The sequence below is a fragment of the Tinamus guttatus genome, unplaced genomic scaffold (assembly GCF_059628265.1).
Source record: "Tinamus guttatus ecotype Peru unplaced genomic scaffold, ASM5962826v1 Tinamus_guttatus_pri_ptg000067l, whole genome shotgun sequence".
Taxonomy (NCBI): Eukaryota; Metazoa; Chordata; class Aves; order Tinamiformes; family Tinamidae; genus Tinamus; species Tinamus guttatus.
Window position 1 is genome coordinate 2,605,614 of NW_028288601.1, and position 19,625 is coordinate 2,625,238.

Sequence of the window (19,625 nt, forward strand, 5' to 3'; positions counted from 1 at the left end):
ACTCTAGTATGTCTGGTTTTTGTTGTTGTTGTTGTTGTTGTTTTTTTTTTTTTTTTTTTTTTTTCTCCTTTAAGAAGAGGAAGAGAGGGAGGAGAGAATTTGCTCCCACGACTACTTAAACTGTGAAACATGGATTTACTGTGGAATGGTATTTTTTCTCCTACTTCTTGTCATGATGTTTGTCTTGTTTGGGAGTTTATAGTTACCAAAAGTCAAGGCTGAAATCTTCTTTTTGCGGCCAGTGAATGATGGCTTTTCAGACTGTATTCCTGTAGCTACTGCTGTTGAGGTGTGTGGACTTGTGCAGGAATGATTCAAAACACAGAATTTACAACACTTGCAGTTTCCCTTAGATGACTAAGTTGGTTTTCAGCATACTATGTATTCATACAGTGTGTCCATTGACTTTACCAATGTATACTGTGCTTGCTATGTTTATTTTTAAGTAAAGCTGTGAGAATTTGGCAGGAGTAAAAAGACTTTATCTAGGTATGAAAGAGTGTTTATGTGGAATCGTAGTGGAATCTGGTCCTTTTTAGGCTATTTCATATGCACCTGGTAGATCATTAGGGCTACTGCAGGTATTTTCTCACTGCAGAATGTCAACCAACATGTGAATTATTTTGTTGTGAATGTATATTTATCTGTTCAAATGAAATGTAGAATATTTGTCCGTACATGCACATTTTCAGTTAAATATATCTTTATTATGTATTTTGTTCTGACAGAATTTTATAGGCTTAGATAAAACCAGAAATCTTTCGATATATTAATTGTTACTGTAATGTTGGCCACTTTAGAGGATGGTTTTCAGAGCATATTTATATTTTTAAAATGTTACAGTCTAAACACATCATGAAATTTCATTTTAATCACAGTATCTATATAATGCATCATTTCTTTCTGCTTTTTTTTTTTTTAACTAATTCTTACATTAGCATTGTATCCTGTTGCGTAGCAATTTCTTTTTTTTTTTTTTTTTTTTTGGCAACTACAGTGACATAAACGATCAGAAATAGGTAGATATTGACTCTTGCTAGTTTGGGTTTGCCAAAGGGTATTTTAGTGATTTTCTATGGAGTAGTATCTTATCTTGCACAAGCTGACCGCACGTTACTTCACTCGTGTGAATAAAATTGCATGTCGCTTGCTAATGGCTATAGGATACATGTATTAAAATATTCCTTCTGTAGGTAAATCATCAGCAGAGTTGTATTTTTTCAGAATAGTGCTGATGATCCGCAGGTCTCAGGCCATGTAAAAGTATCTCTACAATTTTTTTTTTATCTCTGGAATGTATTGTGCTTTGTACTCCCCCTCTGTGTAAGCAGATACTCTGTGCTAAATGTGTTTGAAGGCATACAGAGATGAGAATGGAGTTTTAAAAATCTAACTAGAATTAAAAGTACGAGCTTTCCTGAAAACGGTTTCAAGTACATCAGTACTTAAGTACAGATCAAAGTCGAGTATGGGCGTTTTCACTCAGTGTTAGAGCTGTACATACTTTAACAAATATGCATAAATTCTGGCTTATATATACAAATACTGTTGTTTATGAGTATTTCAGAGTCCGGGCATTTTATGTTTGTGTTTCTAAAGTCCTGTACGCCTGTAGACACTTATTTCCTCTACCAAAGAGATTGGTGATATCTAATGTTTAGAAAAACTTAGTAGTTAAAAAAAAAAAAAAAAAAAAAAAAAAGGAAGTTCTCAAATGCAGATCATATTTCCATGAGAGTATATGCTATGCTACCAACGGCCTAAAAATCATTAATTAATCCATGTGGTAATAACAGATGGTTAAATGGAAGAAACATCCTTGAAGTTATTCTTATAACAGATGTGCTTAACTACTAACTTCGTGTTTTACTCACCTAAAATTCCAAATAATGTAATAAGAAAGTAACACACACCTAATCATTTTAATATGTTCATTACCTTCTCTAAGTGATTTAGTATTCTTCTATACACTTAAAAGCAGGACATCATTTAGAATTTGTTCTGGTAAAACACTTTAGAATATATGCTTATGCGTATCTATGGACAGATGACTTGTGCCATGTAATTACATTTGACTTTTCTTTTTCTCTTTAAAGGATCCTACAAAATGCATTATTGCTTTCGGACAGCAGGCTTCACCTCTTCTTACAGACTCAGCTAAGTCCTGAAGATATGGAGGCTTGTGTATGTGGACAGACCAAATATTCTGTTGCTGATGCGATCCATAAGTTTGCTTCTCTGAACAGACGTTTTCCTATAGAAGATGAAGAAAGAAAAAAAGAAAAAAATGATGCGGACTCAGATTCAGAGAGGTGACTTCTGTATTTCCTTACTTTCTGAGATTATATATACATACATATACATGCGCATGCTTCACTTTTTTTTGTTGATGTAATACTAAGATAATGAAAAAATTAATTGACTGAGATTTTATTGAGCTGTGACAGCTCATCATAGAAGTCTTCACACACACCTCCACACTGAATTAATGAATGCAGTAGAAATTCAATTATCTGCATTCTGATTATGTGAATTTCATTTAGTCAGACTTGAATTATTCGCGTTTAAATTATCTTGCTAAAAAAATATCCAACTGCACTCCAAATGGCTAATTAAAAGTCCAAATTTCCTGTCTCTCTTTGTGACTGGAGATAATTAAAGTTCTCCTCTGTTACTCAGGCTTTGAGTGTGTTGTGAAAACCAATTTCCTCCTTTTATTTTTTTTTTCTCCTCTCCCCTCTCTGCAGTTCATCCTCCGGGCTTGGACAAAGTGATGACAGCGTTTCACGTGGATGTAAAGCAAGCTCAGCTTCTGAAGAATCGTGAAAAATTGTTTCTGCGTTGCCCTCTGAAGGACAGTACAAAGTGGTTTCTGCTGCGTTCACTAGCTGCGTGCCCCACGTAAACACGGTCTGCAAATACCGTGTCCTGAGAAGAGTTGTTGTCAGTGCAACTGTATGTCTCAGTTTTGAAACAGACCCCAATATTGTTTCTTTGTTATTTGTCGTGTACATTGATTGAGGTTTACATGCTACCGGTAAGTTTAGGTTTTTGCAACTGTTAAAATCTCTGCATTGGGCTAATGCTCTACTGAAACGTATGGCAGTTTAAAATATTTCCCTTAGTGACTGCACGTCTTACATCTGGAAAATCAAGATAACTTAATTCCTCAGCTTAAAAGTTCTAATATCAAATATATTCAAAGCATCTTTTTGTAATTTGCATCAGAGAGGTTTCATCTTTAGAAGTCATTTGACATTGGTGATGAAATTACATACCCCACAAGGTATTAACTTTTTAAAGTAGCTCAGCAACATCAGCAAAAAACATTTGTAAAAACTATATGCTGCTGACAATTTGAGATATATTTTTATCCTCCTCTGGTCTTTCTCTCATGTTTATGGAAAGCTTGGTTTTATCATGCATAAGAACCAAATGCCAAAATTCTCAAGCCTGACTGCTTATAAGTTGGGAATAATAAAAATGGTGTAATTCAGAGGACTTCTAAAGGGGCCAAGTTCCCAGGGAATCATGGATGCACATTCCCAGGGAAAATCCTGGATGATGTCCATTAAAACCAATGGCTGAATTAATTTTCCATCGACCACACTAGGGCCAAGGCTTCACCCTACAGGTCTAACTTTAGGAACCTATAGTTGAAGGTGTCAGGACAGAGGGTTTAGTCTATCGGCTAAACAGAGTGTATTTCCTTCTCCGAGATGATGCAGATCACATAGTGTAACACGTTGTATGAATGTGCAGTGCTCAAATCTTTGGGAATAACTGCAGCTGCTGATTTTAGTGTTACTGTAGTTAATGCGTATTGACTTTTGCACAAACAAAAGGCAGGCTTGAACACAACTTTGTAACCACCAACACTTATTTTGATTAAACGTCAATTTGGTTCTTTATTGTTAACAGCAGCTGCATAGTGTCTTGTCCCAGATTCTGTCAATGGAATATGTTTCACTCTGGTGTTGTATTTATATTTGACATTTAACTGCTATTAAAAAGAGCTAGGGGGTCCGATCGCCCTAGCAAAGCTCCCATTAACTTCAGAGCTGCAGTTACAGGCAGCACGTGGATGCTTTTTTAAAGAATTCTGTTTCTGGTTTCAAAGAAGGGACGTTTAAAATTTGTGAATTACAAAAACAATAGATTATTAAATGGCCAGCTAATAAAGGTTAGCTAGGCATGTGTGGGCATGTTTTTTCAAGCATCCAGATGGGAATCTGTGTAATTTTAGAGACGTGTTTTAATAGCCCGAGGATAACATCTCTTGGCTAACTACTTCGAGCCTATGTTTTCTTTCTTTCCTTTCCTTTTTTTTTTTTTTTTCTGTTAATGGTAGCACTTCTGTAAAATTATTGTGGCCTTTTGCTCAGTTTTATTGAATTGCACAAATGTATTTCTCACCAGCTCTGCCTGTGTACAAAGTAGCAGCAAAGCTATTTTAATGTATAGGTTGTAACACTTATTTAAAGCAGCAAGTTATACCTAGAAGTAGCTAGAGTGCTGGTTTTGACAAGCAGATCCTTAAGCTGTTACGTTACTGGAAAAATAATTTAGTTTAGCAAATTTATGTGAAAGATGGAGGAAAGTATCAAAGCAAACTGGGATCATATCTGATAATAGGATAGTGTTTTTGTTTCGTTTTAAAATGGTGAGCCAGACTGTGAAAGCACTTTACAATTCTCGGCCTACTTATGCAGGTCCTAGTTGACTAAAATGCATAAATAAAATGATTGGAGAATCTTTATAGTTACATTTTTTTCCTTAATTTGAGGAGTTTGTGTGTCAGAGGATGATATTTCTGAGCTAAATACTTGTTTTTAATAGTTCTGTTGTTACTTTATTTTCTCTATCACACAGAACTGATATTTCTGAACAATTAACAATACTTTCTTTGCATCTTTGATAGAAATTTGTTTAATTTTCTGATGAATGTTACTTGTTTAGCAAATACTACTGGATTATTTTCTTATTAAAGAATGAGCAGTATTCTCTGTTCTAGCACTTTTATTTTGTTACCACCTATATAAGTGCATATAAATTCTTCCTAGCACTTTCTTTAATTGGGGACATTTAAATGTAAAATTTACATAATTCTCCATTTACAATTCTACATTCCTATTAAAAAATATATTTTTAATGCCTTACCTGACTCAAAGATTTTGCGTTGTTAACACTGGTGTTTATTTTGACTCCAAAAACATCACAGATATTTTGATTCTCAGTTTTTAGGTTGGAATAATGCTGATACTGCTCGCTATTTTTTTTTCCCTGAACAGGCTAGTACCTAAGTTACAATTTCATCTAATTACTGTTATTAATTTATATACAATTACAATGATTTCAATTTGCACGTAAATAACCAAAAGCCTTGTCCTTTTTATTTATTTTGTCTTTCCTGAGAGCTTTATATTCTGGTTTTGCATAACTTATGTAACTAGATAAAACATGATTTTAATCTTGTCTTTAAATCAGATGCTGAGATTTACTTGAGTATTGATATCACCTTTTGATTTTTCATGTGTAGTTACTTTTCTTAAAATATTTTTGATATGTATATATATTTTTTTTTAAGAAAATGTGAACAAGTGAAAATATCTTTTCCCATATATCCTGTCAAATTGTACAGCATGTTTAACTATTGTAAACTAGTATAAAGCAGCCTGTTACTTAAAATGCCACTGTAATACACTTTTAAGAAGAGAAATTTTTTCTTTTGGAAGGGAAATTGTTCATGTGCACAGCAGTGTTGTTTAAGAACTAAGAAACTTTATACTCTTAAATGTACCACCCTATAGCATTGCAAAATGTGTCCAAGTTATTTAAAAAAATATATATGCAGTATGTTGATTTTTTTTTCTAGAACTGTATTTAAATTATATAGTTACACAAAATTTGTCACTCGTGTAAAATACAAGATGCACATAAAGCGAGTAAAAGAAACTTTTTTATGTTTCTGGGTAGTTTTTATATATTCCTTAGAGCAGCGTCATCAGTGGCGATGATGATGATGATGATGTTCAGAGGTCAGAGACTTTTCTCCTGGCTTTTCCCAGTGTTGTAATTTCCTTTAGTAATGCAGGCCAAAAATGCAAAGCAGGATTTCCAATATTTCCTAAATACTTCATGAAAAATCGCTATTCTCTTGCTAACACTAAATGATTCCGTTCGTGTTCCTCTGCCTCCTTGCCTCCTGCCCTACGGCAGGCCCGGGAAGAGCGCGGCGCCGCGCGTGGGGAGGCAGCGCCCTCCTGCCGCTCGGGACGGGCAGCGGCTCCCGCCCCGCGCGGCGCCGCCTCTCACCTGCGCCGCCGTCCTCGCCGCCCACGCGCGGGGCCCCACGCGCGGGGCCGCCCGCCAGGTAGCGCGGCCGGTCGCTCCTGGCAACCGCGGCGCCTGGCAACGGCGGGGGCGGGGCTAACGGCCGCCTCCCGCGCCAGCCCCCGCCCTCCCGCGCCCCTGGCGGCCGTTAAACCGCCGTTCAGCGGCCGTTCAACCGCCAGGGGGCGCTGTGGGGCAGCGGGCGGGCGAGGCGGCGGGGCGCGGCCGTTGGTGCCCGGTTTACCAAGTATTTTCCCCGGTTTATTGTGTACGCCCCCACCCCACCACCACCAGCAGCACTTTGGGTGACCGCGGGGACAGCGGCCGTGCGAGACCCCGCCAGGATGGCCCCTGCCACCCCCCCACACCCCACTAACGACGCCGAGCCCTTTTTTCCCTTTTTTCATTCCTCTCTTTTTTTTTTTTTTTTTTTTTTTAACAAAAGCAATTACAGAGAAGTGCAAATCTAGCACGTGACATTTAACATGGCCCTGTGGCAGGCGGGCCGCGCTTAAACGGCAGCCTTTCCGCAGAACGAGGCGAGCCCAAAGGCCCCCGTGTCGCCGCCTTATGTAAGACACAATCTCGCCTGGAAGCGCACAATGAGTCGGGAAGGATTTGTGTAATTAATTGACCAGTCTTAACCTGTTATTGTGATGTAAGGAGTTTGGAACTCATTAATTTGGGCCCTGACAGATTTCATATTAGAGCTGGCAAATATGGATTGAGCCTCTTATTCTTGTAGCAGCTGGAATTTCCGTGACAGTGAGGATTAGTGAGGAAGACCTATTGCTGGAGTCAAACTGCCTTCTTTGTAATCAGCTGCCCTGCTCCGCCTCGAAGGCGTAAAGGGAAAGGGAATAAAAATAAATACAAACCAGGAAAACAAACCAGGAAAAATGTCTTCATGCATGGAGCAGAGCAGGGGACAAAAACAACGCGGGAGAAGGGTGCTGCGGTGCAAGAGGGGCCTCCCCATGGCCACAAACAACGAAGGAGGATCACGCACCTTGCCCGTTCTGTCCATCACGTTTTTTCCTGGAGACCTCTCCTTGCCAAAAGACATCCTCCTTGGAAAAGGACTGCCCCTTCTTCCTTGGCTGCGCAGAGCTGAGCTCCGTGGTAGCCCTTCCGCTGCTCCTGTGATTGATTGTCCGCCAATAATCCTGATCACAGTGTTAACGTCCATGATCATTAAAACAAAAAGAAACCCCAGGCCAGCAGAGTGCAATTTGATTGCGCTCCTTCAAAGAACATCCTTTGCCTCCTGGTAAAATAAAAAATCTTCATGTATGTCAAGGACATCATATTTCCCTAAAGACAGGGAATAATTGGTGATTTCCACTTGTGCACAGGCCTGACTCAACCTCCCCAGTTCTGTCTTTGCTTTTCTTGGTGCAGGTTCTACTGGCAACTGTACGTTTTGCTCAAATGTGCCCCGTGTTAAAATGTAGATCAAGCATAACTAATTTTCATGTTAAATTCAATATGCCAGCATATGCTCAGGCTTAGCGTTGTTTGAAGCAGCAAAACAAAGCTTTTTAAGGTTTTGCCTTCTAAAACATCTTTTATTTCTTGCATGCTTTGCCAGGAACACTTTTCAGTGTTGCCCATGGTTTGCAAAATTAAAGTTTTTTTTTTTTTTTTTTAATGGTCACTCCCCTTCCCTATGTTTTACTTATAGGTAAATAGTCATCATCTGAGATAAGCATTTTGTCAGATTCTTACACTGCTTTTATTCTTTAATGGTTAACCAGAAAGCAAAGCAAAAGCACTATACAGAAAAACAAATACATTCAAAGCTTCAGAAGAAAAAGGTCTTTCGGATATTTTGTAACTTCTGCAAATACAGAAGGCCTGTTTAGTTTATGTGCAATATGCAAATTTCAGAGTAGAAATGGTGAAAAAATAGCAAGCTGGGTTCAGTTGCCATCAATGGAATAAGCTTCACATCGCTTATATTTTAGTTGAAAAACATCTGTTTTGCAAGTGTCATGCAGATTAAAAATGACATTCTTGTTTGAACCAATAGGTGGCCTTTTTGAATATGCTGAAGTTATATTTTTCCTAAAAATAGAAAAAAGTCAGCTTCAAATTGGAGAGCATTTTCAAGCAATAATTTTCAAATACACTAAATTTTTGTTTGTTTGTTTCTGAACGACAGTAATAGATGCCCTTCTTAATAATTTATTTCCTCCTATTCTAAAAGTGCTCAAAGGGTGTTAAGCAGTTTCAAACGAGGCCTGAGTTACCTGGACTGTCCCTCACTAGGGCCCTGAGGTCCCTGAGGGCTCACCCACGAGTGGTGTTTGTGTGGATACGAGACACTTTTTCACCTTTTCAGTTTTCTGGGCTGTTTCTCGACAGTATTTGTCCCTGTGGAGCGAATCTGAGCTGGGAGGGTAGGAGGTGTCCCAGGGTGGCATCAGCGCCAGCGTCAGAGAAGGGACACGGAGCTGCATGGACCCGTGTTCTTATGTTCCTTGAAGCCTAAGGCAGTCGGGGTGTAACATACAGTCAGCTTGGGCTTTATCACTTTCACCAAGAAATCAGGCTGTAATGGCGTGGGTGGGAATTCTGCCTTTGGCCTCGGCACGGGGCAGGATTTCACCCTCAAAATCCAGGGTACCTGCATTCCCATTTTTAACTTCTTGTGTTCACTGGAAGCCTCTGTGTTTTGAACGATGAGACTGAGGGACCTGAGGTATGGGGAGAGACTCTCAAAGGGCAACGTTAGCCTCGAGGACTGGTTTCTAACTAAATGTAGGTGCTCCGACTCACCCTCTGAAGGAGTTTGTCACTCCCCTGACACCTGAGAGCCTTTGGATACCTGGCCTTCCAGCAGGAAAGTAGCCTCATGAATATCCACCTTGGCACAATAGTTCTTCGCCCCTAGAAATAACTTTGCTGGTAATGTGCCCTGTATATAGCGATAAGAGGGCTTCCTAGCACATGGCAAAAATGCATTGTATGTGCTGCTTGTATGAGTCCTCTCATTTATTACTATTTTTCACTTTATAAGACCCACGACTATTGCTGTTTCTTATGGTCTATGGCACCAGGGAAGGAGGAGGGATATGACTGTCCATCCATCAAAATATTGCAAACTTGGTCACACAAGAAAGGAGCTTCTAAAGCAAGTTTGGCTCCTGGATGCCACGAGGGCTTGGATTTTACTGGGAAGTCTAAGTCACGCTTTGGCCTGAGAACCAGCACGTCAGTAGCTGGATATAGGAAGTTAATGACTCTTTTGCATTAATGATAAAGCTTTCCTGTGCAGTTCTCAAAGCCCTTTGCAAAGGTGGGTGAATTCAGCCTCATAGGCAATAAACAGAAATTACTGGTTTTTACTGCTGGGAAGCGGAGGCACCATGGGTGTACAGGGTTTGCAGCTTTCGCAAATAAAAGAGGAGGGAAGTTTGCCTGGCCTCCACTTCTGGGCATCATAGAGCAGAAAGGGGCTCAGCGGCTCCCCAAAACTGTGGCCAAGTGCCCGTAACAGGTAAGAGAGGGGTGCCAGGTTCTGATGACTGACTGGGGGCACCTGGAAGGCATTTGCTCTGCATGAGACTTCTGAATTCAAGCTCTCAGAAACCAAAACCCCTCGAGATATCAGTAGCATCTGACAACACTGGCGTAAACGTTGGCCTAATTATCCTTCAAGTTGCAGCACTCAGAACAGAGATTTATGTCCATTTTGTAGAAAGGGTGTTATTCATTCCACCTGCTAACGGATAAAATGGAGGTGAGATTTGAGGACCAACAAGGGGACCTTGTGTGTATTGATGAGAAAGGCAGCACTGACTGAATTTTCTCTTTGGGACACTTGTCGAGGTGCTGCAGTCTTGTCCATATGAATTGGTGTTACTGTTGGACTGAAGAAAGCACAGCTGTTTGGGCTTATTTTTCAGTGTTTCCTCATCTTTCCATAGAACACCCATTAAAATGATGTGGGACTGCCTGCATGAGTAAAGACTATCTGTATGAACAAACAGTGCAACATCGGGCTTTAACCTTGCTGTGTAAAAGTTGTTTCTTCCATTCTGATTGAGGCAGATCTCCTCAGAGCATGTGAATTTATTTTCCTGGTAGAAGATGTGACATGGCCTTCTATACTACTGCAAAAACAAGTCTCAACATTGACTTCAAACGTGATCTTTATAAATAAACACAGTTTTCTAGATTGCAACAATCCATTTGAATAAATCCACGCAGATATTCTGGCGGTCACGCTTTGCTTTCTGAACCGATCTCTTTCTTTGGGTGGTGACCGAGAGGCTCCACCAGCGGAGCCTGCAGGCTGATCCTTGATCCGCGTTGCGGGGACAAAGCGCCGATGGCTTCGGATCGGGCGGGACGGCCGTGCCCAGGAAGGAACACCGGAACACCGTGTTGTGCTGACAGCTTTCCTGGCTACTCGCTCCCTCCCCAATTCTTACTCATCACAATAGCTTCCTACCAGGCATTTATCAGTGCAGGCCAGTGCCTATAAATAAGACAATTCTTATCCTCTCTCTCCTTTCCAAAAGCCAATAGCACAATGTTATCTTTCCTCTTTCCCACAGAAGGGGCCCATGAGGAAATTCCTCACATTAGCTTGTCCCTCCTTGTCCCTTGATGACGTCCGAGGCTTCTGGGCCTACATTTCCTTCTAAAATGGCAAATCCACTGATGATCTAAATTTTGAGAGCAGGCTACTCTTTTAACTGTAAGTTGGCACTGAGAAATCTTCACCCCATTCTTGGCAAGGCCAGGCCAACCTCTGGCAATTCCGATACTGTTCATGGTTAGAGCTACCCCAGGCAGGGCACAGTGACGGGGCAGGAGCAGTGTCTGCTGAAGCTGTTGGGGCAGAACCCTGCGTGCAGCTAGACATTCTGGGCTACTTCAGGGCGTCTGAGTCCACCACGTATTTTGCTGGTCTGAAAACCAGGTACTCAGGATTTTCCTATGTGAAACCTATGAAAATAAAGACCTAAATGTTAAGTTTAGTGAAAAATGATTTGAGGAGTCAGTTCAGAGAGGCAGAGGTGACGTGTGTGCACTGACCTGTGACTGCCACACTCAGCGCTAGCTGCAGTTTCTTTGGAGGCGCTGCCGGAATTCCCAGGTACAGTATGTGGCTGTAAGTCGGGACAGAGGCCTCAAAGTTAAGGCTTTATAAAGTGATGTCTAGCTCTTATAGAAGGGTCTTCTGACAGTTCTGTGCTTCTGAGTCTGTTGTAGCAGGAGGGCCCCAGAGATACCTCTTGCAAAGTCTGATGCAGGGACAGCTGCGGGTAGTGCCAATGACATGAGCAGCTCCCTTGCCTGCTCTTGCAATATGCCATTTTTGACATCACTGCTGAGTGTTTGGAGTTGCTCTGACTGGCTTTTCCTGCAGAAACTGCTGTTGTGGGGCGAGCTGAAAGACGGGGCTGTGCCTGAAGCCGTCTGCCGATTTTGCCCCTTTCCCCCATGTGTGTGTGTCTGAACAGTTAAAGCTCCCCTCACGTTTAGGTAGGTGATAATACCCTCGCACTTGCAGAAACTTTACTGTCAGATAAAGGATTCTCTTTTTTTTTTGACTCACATGTTAACCAACAACCCATCGTCCCTTAGAGTAGTGGTCGCCTGAGGTCAGAAGAACCATTTGTGCTGGAAAGATAGGCAGGACCTCCTGAGGAGCACCGAAGTGATCCCGAGATGAAACTGCTCAGCTCTTCCCTGGAGGGCCTGCGACATCTTGCAGGGTCAGCTGCATAAATTGTGTGTTCTTCAGGGCGAGGACCTTGCCCTCGGATTTCTCTGGGAAGCGCACACGCTGGCTGCTGCGCTCTGCAAATAATAAATAACAACTTCAGCTGCTAGCTGCAGCTCGGGATTATGACTCGATTCTCCCTCCTGATTCATTTCTTGTTCCAAGACGCCAGCTATGCAGTTTTACCAGAATATGTCAGTCGCTGGTGTTAGACCCTCTGCTACTTCCCTTTACTCTGCACAGCGTTAACTGTTAGGCAGCTGTCATCTGCTGTCTGCAGCATACTTAATAGCACAGAGGAAGAATATTAATAAGACTTCCGAAGGCCTTGCTGCCACTTTTAGTGGAAAGGTTTCCTGCAAAGGGAGCGCAGCAGGGCTCCCAGGAGACGGCAGGAGAAAACGCTCCCACCGAGGAGAGCCGGTGTCATCCCGTTTTATTGTCTATATGTCACCGCAACACCCATGTGATTCTGACAAGCTGCTCTTTTCTGCTGTAGCTGCTTGATGTAGTTTCCTTGGTTCAACATCTTTATTTCAGATGTGTAACAAGGTATTAACTAGTTTCTGGGTGTATCTGTGTTTGCTGATTAATATTCTCCTTCCTGCTAAGGACAACTAAACATTTACTTTTCCACATTTGGTCTTGCATCCTGCCACAGAGAAGGCCTTCCGTGTTATATTTCCATCCGGGTTAAGGGCTTAGGATCACAGAATTACAGAATTTTTATCTATCTTCTTTGAAGGTTCAAGGCAGCAATTCATACATGGAATTATAAGTTTGTGAGATGGGCTTGTGTTCCTAAGCAAGTACCCTTCAAGCATCCGCAGGGTTGACCGAGGACTGTCATGTCTTTTACTGCTTGTTTATATGCTGTATAGATTGATATTGTTGAATAAACTGAACCCTTTAGAAAGTTAGGCTGCTGTATCAACGGCATCATCCAGACATAACTAGCTACTACGTAGGGCTTGCTTAGTTCTTGTTTCCTTTTGTTTTCAGATTGAAACTGAGAAGCTGATGTCCATGAGTTGGCCCGTTCCGAATCTTTGTCATCTTAGACAGCTCTGCTTATTGCCAGCTCATTTCACAGAGATCTATTTCAAATCAGCTCATAAATTATTAATAGTACACGTGTAGGTCAGCGAGACACTAACCCTGACAATCATGCCCTAATATTCTCTCTTTAGCATCAGAAATAAGAAAGGAGATGTGAATAATCAATTTTCAACAACCAAGGTACATCTCATATGGATATGGTATATGCACTTAGAAAAAAAAACAAAACAAGAAAAAAAGAAGAAAAAAAGCAGATCTTTACAAAACCTGTCAGACTGGCATTAATCTTGCATGCTGAATAATGTGGCAATCTATGAATTTTTAACACCTTTAAAATGATGAAATTGCGGGACATGATATTCAAAAGTAAATTTATTGAAATTGTAGAATATTTTTGATCAAACGGGAATCCTGAATAACGTATAAAAATATTTAAACATCAGTTCAAACTGCACAGCAAGCAAGGCAGTCCACATGGGCCTGTGCCTGGGAGCAGCTTTCTGTCACAAATAATTCGCCCGAAGATTTAATTACAACTCAAAAGTTTTAGTGGTACCGTTTCTGGGAACAGACCTAATTCTGGGGGGTGCTCGGAGGGGACGGGCTGCTCCCGCAGGCTGTTGGCCCGAGTTCATTGCTGTGCAATATCCCGTAGGGAAAACCCTGCTGAGCCTGGTGGGAGCGTGCGGAGGAAGGTGCCACGCGGCAGCAGCAGCAGCAGGAGCAGGAGCAGCAGCAGCAGCAGCAGCAGCAGCGGCAGCAGCAGCAGCAGGAGCAGCAGCAGCAGCAGGAGCAGCAGCAGCAGCAGCGGCGGCAGCAGCAGGAGCAGCAGCAGCAGCAGCAGCAGCGGCAGCAGCGGCAGCAGGAGCAGCAGCAGCAGCAGCAGCAGCAGCAGCAGCGGCAGCAGCGGCAGCAGCAGCAGCAGCGGCAGCAGCAGCAGGAGCAGCAGCAGCAGCAGCAGCAGCAGCAGCAGGAGCAGCAGCAGCCGCGAGGGCGGCAGCACAACCCGGCCTGCCGCACGCAGGCGCAGGGCCTTGCGGGCTGCTGCTCTTCTCTGTGGGGGACTTCACGTGGGGCTTTAGGCTGAGGAAATAACCTCCTCCTGATGCATATAAAATAACGGGATGGATCCTGTCCTAGCTGCAGTCAGTACAAATATTCTGTTGACTTTCATGCGGACGGGACCAGAGGATCAGACTTCGTGTTGCGAGTCACCTGCATCCGAGATTGCCTACCAAACACTAAACCAAAATGTTTCATTTAGAAACTGTCAAAAAGGAATTACTAACCTTTTATGCTTATTAAAATAGCTATATGCTTTCCCGTAAAGGGACTAAAGGGAGCTGGACATTTTAATTTCCACTCTATGCAAAGTAAGAATGACAGTCAAGAACTCTACCTATTTTTAAAACCCTTCTAATGAAAGGCATTTTATTCCCTTTTTATTGAACAGAAAATAAAAGGTGTTTGTTTCCACAGATTTGAGGAGAATTAACATGTATCTGATTGTTAATATTTGATCCTTCTTTAATTATTTATGGTATCAAAGAATGAATCTGTCAAGTAAATAATGAAATGCGTACATGCAGCATATGTAATTAGGTTAGGTGCATAAATCCAAAGTGTTCACTTTATAGTTGTCAGTGCAAAATTTATTAATAATGAGAAATGCTAAGTGAAGAAAATCCCTAACAGTCTACTCATTAGTGTAGGTTAGAGCAGTTGCTGAAAAAGAAAGTTATCATTCCTCACTTACTGTATTTCATCATTTTAAAATGTTAGTAAATTGCTATACATTTGCCTCATCTCTGCTCTAAATCTGTAACAAGAACAGTCTTTAAATTGCATTTTGAAGGTACAGCTTTCAAGGTAGAGATTTTCTCCAGTTTTATGCAGTTTAAAGCAATAGAATATCACACATCTTGTTACCTTAGGACACAAGTTCCTTCACATACTAAAGGAAAGAAGTGCACCATAGTTCTCTCAGTATTTTAGGGCTGAAGATGATGTATGACTGCTTATACTCAAGAGGAAATATAACCATACATCTACATCTATCAGTGGGATAACACACAGACAGTAGAGAGTTGTGGGTGAGACAGCGTGTGTTTGCGTTGTGTTGTGTACACCTTATCCTGCATCAGAGCAGGTCACACCTCCAGTCCTCACAACAGATCTGTCTTCATACAACATACAAGTAGTATAAAAGCTCGGGGTTTGCAGCCAGGTGCAACAACCCGCCCACAGTCTGTTTGGAGCCGAGCGGGGCATCGGGCTGTGGCAGCCCTTGGAGCAGCGCGGTGGGCGGTCGCCCCGAGCGGGGGCCGTGGCTGTGCCTGCCCCACAGGGCCCCGAGGACAGCGCCAGGCCGCCCCTCGCGCCCTCCCTGCCCCTTTCCCTCAGCTTGCCACCAAGTTCTTCCTGCTTTCTGCAGATTGACGAGAAAACAGTTCTGCTTAATAAAAAACAAAACAAAATTAATCAGTGAGTTTCTGCCTCTTGGGATGGGAGAATAACGTGTGAGATAGATGAAACACCTGTTTGAGACAGAGAACTGTCGTTGTGGGACCACAAGAACGTTTTTTCAATCCCAAAAGGTATTTTTCAGAGCTCCCGCTCTGAGAGAAGATTTGATTGCTAAACATATATTTAAAACAATATTTCAATATCATTTTGAAGCTTATTATTAGCGCAGGCACTTTGTGGGCTAATTCTCTCTATCCAAGGATTGAGAATCACTCCAGCTCACTTTAACTATCGAAAATTAGGTATCTAGTATGAATTAGTCATCTGGGCTCCCTCTGCAGTCATTGAGATTCATCCCATCCTAAAACCTGTGCTTTAGTCTAAGCCTGAGCTACGGGAGGTGAATCACCCTCTGGAGACGTCCACGCGGCTCTTTGGCTGTGGAAAAATGACCAGCTCCGGCTGAGCTTTGGCTTTGAGGCTGCTAGAGGAGATGAGCTGATCTCACTGTGTGTTTCTGTGCTGGACTTACTTCTACCTGGGAACTTAGAGGGAAGATCATCACGTGTTGACCTCAAGGTAACTAGAACTCTCGGAGACTGACCACAACAAAGTGCTGGCGCTTGTTGTGTCCTATTTTTTCAGAGCATTAAAATGCAGAGGACGTTATTTCTGCTGCCGAAAGCCCCAAGCCTGAAGCAGCATATCTGTATCCCTCGCTTGTGCTGGCCTCAGCATCCACGCGTCCCGGCGGGCAGCTGCTTGGAGAGCTGACGTGGCTGAGCGCTCTTCCCTACGCGGGTGCTGCTGGGTGAGTTTTCGTCCAGGACTTTTTCAGGATCTAGCTGACCGAGCAGCCCCACAGTGGCTGGCGCGGCCTCAGGGGAGAAGGTGGGAAGGGACAAGTTGCTGGGAGGACTAGTGCTGTTGGTCATAGCGCAAACTTAAGCTGATCGTGAAATCAAACCCCGGGCAAAAGGAGTCTGACAGCCATTCGCTCAATTTTTGTATCACACTGTTAGATTTTAATCACTGTGTTTTGGATCAGAATCACAAATTCTCTTATCTGCCATAAGAGTTTCTTTCAAGCTTAACATTTTTCTGCCCCATATAAGATGCAACAATATTCATCTCTGCTAGTCAAGCCTAGAAATGCATTAAACTGTCCAACCAGAAAATCAGGAACAGGCATTTAGGGATGCAAAATGGTCATTCTGCAACCTAATGCCTAAGGGACCGATCAGTCATCGCTGACTCCCACTTCTGCCTGAAAAGACCAATTAGGTGACTCTGCCTATTCAACTATCAATATAGGATTGCTCCCAACAGGATATTCCCCTGTGCTTTACCCAGTCTAATTTTAAATTACTCAAGTGCCAAGGCTTCTATCACTTCCCTGGGGTGACCGTTACACAATCAAAGGCCTCACTGTGAGGAAACGTTTCCTGATATTCTGTCACATTTTTTTGTATGCTTAGTCTCATCCCATCTTACCTAATTACACACTCTTGCACAGCTCTAACTTCTTTGATGGTCATACCGTTGCAAAATATAGTGATAGGTAACCTAATATTTTGCATTCCTATTTCCTGCTAGGCATTAAATGCTTTAAGGAAGAATCAGGCATCTCAATCACTGGCATTACTATCATTGCTTCTGCAGTTCCTTCCCAGCTCTTTCTGGTGCTGAGGTGATCTGGATCATTGAACATAAAACAAGGCTTCATAGAGAGGAACCATCATTTATGTATATCCTTTGAGGAAGACGGTACAGGCCAAAAAAAGGAAATCTGGACAAAAAAAGGAAATCTAACCAAAAAGTGAGCTTAAGGTGCCACATACCACTGAGGCAACAGGAATTAGCTACTTGCGTGTTAGAAGTCACTGACAGTGAACAGGCAGAATGTAACTCCCTGTAGCAAGAGTTTAAGGTTTAGCCTGTGCTTCAAGGCTTTGGTAGGCAGGTAAGTGCCAGAGCCACAGGGGACTCGGTGGCTTCTGGCAAGAGCCCAGTCATAGAGCCCCGTGTGCTCCCAGGTACTCTTACAATCCTTTGCTCAAGGAAATGAGACTTGAATACATCTTCTACATAAGAAATTTCAGCAGGAAGATGCTTGTCTCCAGGCCTCTTGGAGGAACAAATGACAGGCTTCCTCCTCCCAGGTCTTTTTATGCTCAGTAAAGAAAGGGGCAATGCTGTTACGTTGCAGCTTATTTCATGTAGATCATTGCCACCCTGAATTTTGGGTGCAGTGTGCTCAGGATGAGCTTTCCCAAGGTCATTGCAGGGCCTTTCAGTCTGCTTTAGGTAGGGTTTCTTCTTTAATTTTTTCCCCACACAGTGAGTGTCGTGTAGTCAAACCCTTCATCTGTTTTATCAGACAAGCAGAACTGGGAGTCTGATATCTTTTAAAAAAAGATACAGTTCTCTGATTAACTGAAGAGAAATAGCATGAAATTCTAGTCTCCAATAAGTAACATATTGATGCTTATGTCTAATTTAATCAGCATCAGAGGGGACGGGGGTGCCCATTTCTTCACCATCAGTTATGCAGCAGTTCAAGGTGATAAATCCTATCTGTGGAATGATATTCCGTCGACATTTCTATAATATTAATTAGATCACCATGTCAGGCTGTAGGAAATTTGCTTAACATTCATTAGGAGTTTCTTACACATAGACAGACGTCCCTCCCTCCTTCTTCCCTTGCTTTCCTTCGGCTGTGATGGACAGAGGAGGTGAAGCCGGAGACCCCGTTCCCTCTCGGCGCCTGGAGAGCGGGCGGGCGGCGCAGGGAGGGAGGGTTGCGCCTTGAGAGATCCTATTAAACGGGACAGTAGCGCGCCCGCCCGCGGGCTCCGGGTCTCCGCGGCCGCCTCGCAGCGCGCGGGCGGGCGCGCGGCGCCACAGCCATTTGCATCGCCCTGCAGTCATTTTTATACGCGGAGGTAATGAAGTTGTCAGCGGAGCCCCGAGTGTGGCAGAGCCTGATATTCAAATAGAGCTGCCACTTCTCCCCGCTCCTCGTCGCCGCCCTCCGCCCTTTCCTCTTCCCCGCCAGCGGATCCGCCAGCTCCCTGGGTTGCTGCTTCGCTGGCTCCTGCTGCGCTTGCACTCCTGCCCCTGTCAAGCGCTTTTGTTTCCGAGGGTTTCCAATGCAGGGAGGCTTTCGGTGCAGAGGGACGATGCAAACTGCGGTTCGCATTTTGCATTCGTGCCCTTTTCACGGGGTAGAGCGCGCAGCGGGGCAGGCAGCGGCCCTCGTGCTGCCCGTGCCCAGGCCGGGCTGGCAAAGGGCACCACCGCCCTACCTAAACTCGTGGAGGAAACCACAGGATCATGAATAACCAGGCAGGTCAGAGCGGCCCTTGGCAATTTTTAGGTCCATTTATTTTTGAAAGAAATCTTTCCAGTGGTGAAGCCGCCCAGTAAAGGAAAGGGCTGAATCAAGCCCATTAGCCTTGGACAGGAGCTCCCACTAAATCTGGGGCCAGGCTGTCAGCTGGTGTTAATTGGCATAAACCACCGAAGTCAATGGAGTGACAGTGATTTATACCGGGATGAAGGCCTGGGGATGGATCTTTAAAGGGAGGTCTGTCTTTTCTCTGTTTCCAGGAGCTAGACCCACTTGTGGTTGCAGCATTGCAGGAGCAAATGATAGCTTTTAGCCTTCATGGGCAGATGTCATGAGGTAGCGAGGCATATGCAGGTGGTCAAAAGTGCCTTGAAAGCCACTTAAAAAAAATCATCACCCTGGTAAGTATCTATCTGCCACAATATTTTCATTTTTGGATCACCAGCTCATTCATTATTTGCAGAAAAGGATGCTTTCTGTGCTCTTATGAAAATGATCAATGAGCCTTTAGCACAGAAGGCCCATGGGATTAATTTATTTTGTAAGCAGCATGTTAAAAACACTGGTTCAAGCATTTTTTAAAAAACTTACGGGAGGGTCAAAAACACACAGGTTTCAGCAGCAGTTTTCTTTGGCCTTTGTTCTTGCAATGAGATTTTGAAGGATTCCCTA

General features: G+C 43.0%; 2 protein-coding genes across 2 annotated transcripts in view; one reads left to right on the top strand and one right to left on the bottom strand.

Moving 5' to 3' along the window:
* The window catches only part of SNX10 (sorting nexin 10), a 34,040-nt gene extending 31,079 nt beyond the window's left edge, over nt 1-2,961 (top strand). The window contains exons 6-7 of the mRNA XM_088519724.1: nt 2,097-2,312; nt 2,748-2,961. Of these exons, the coding sequence (XP_088375850.1) occupies nt 2,097-2,312; nt 2,748-2,826 (295 nt within the window). The 3' untranslated portion in view covers nt 2,827-2,961. The remainder of the gene's footprint in view (nt 1-2,096; nt 2,313-2,747) is intronic.
* Nucleotides 1-19,625, bottom strand: part of SKAP2 (src kinase associated phosphoprotein 2) — a 513,964-nt gene that overhangs the window by 239,382 nt on the left and 254,957 nt on the right. The window lies entirely within an intron of this gene.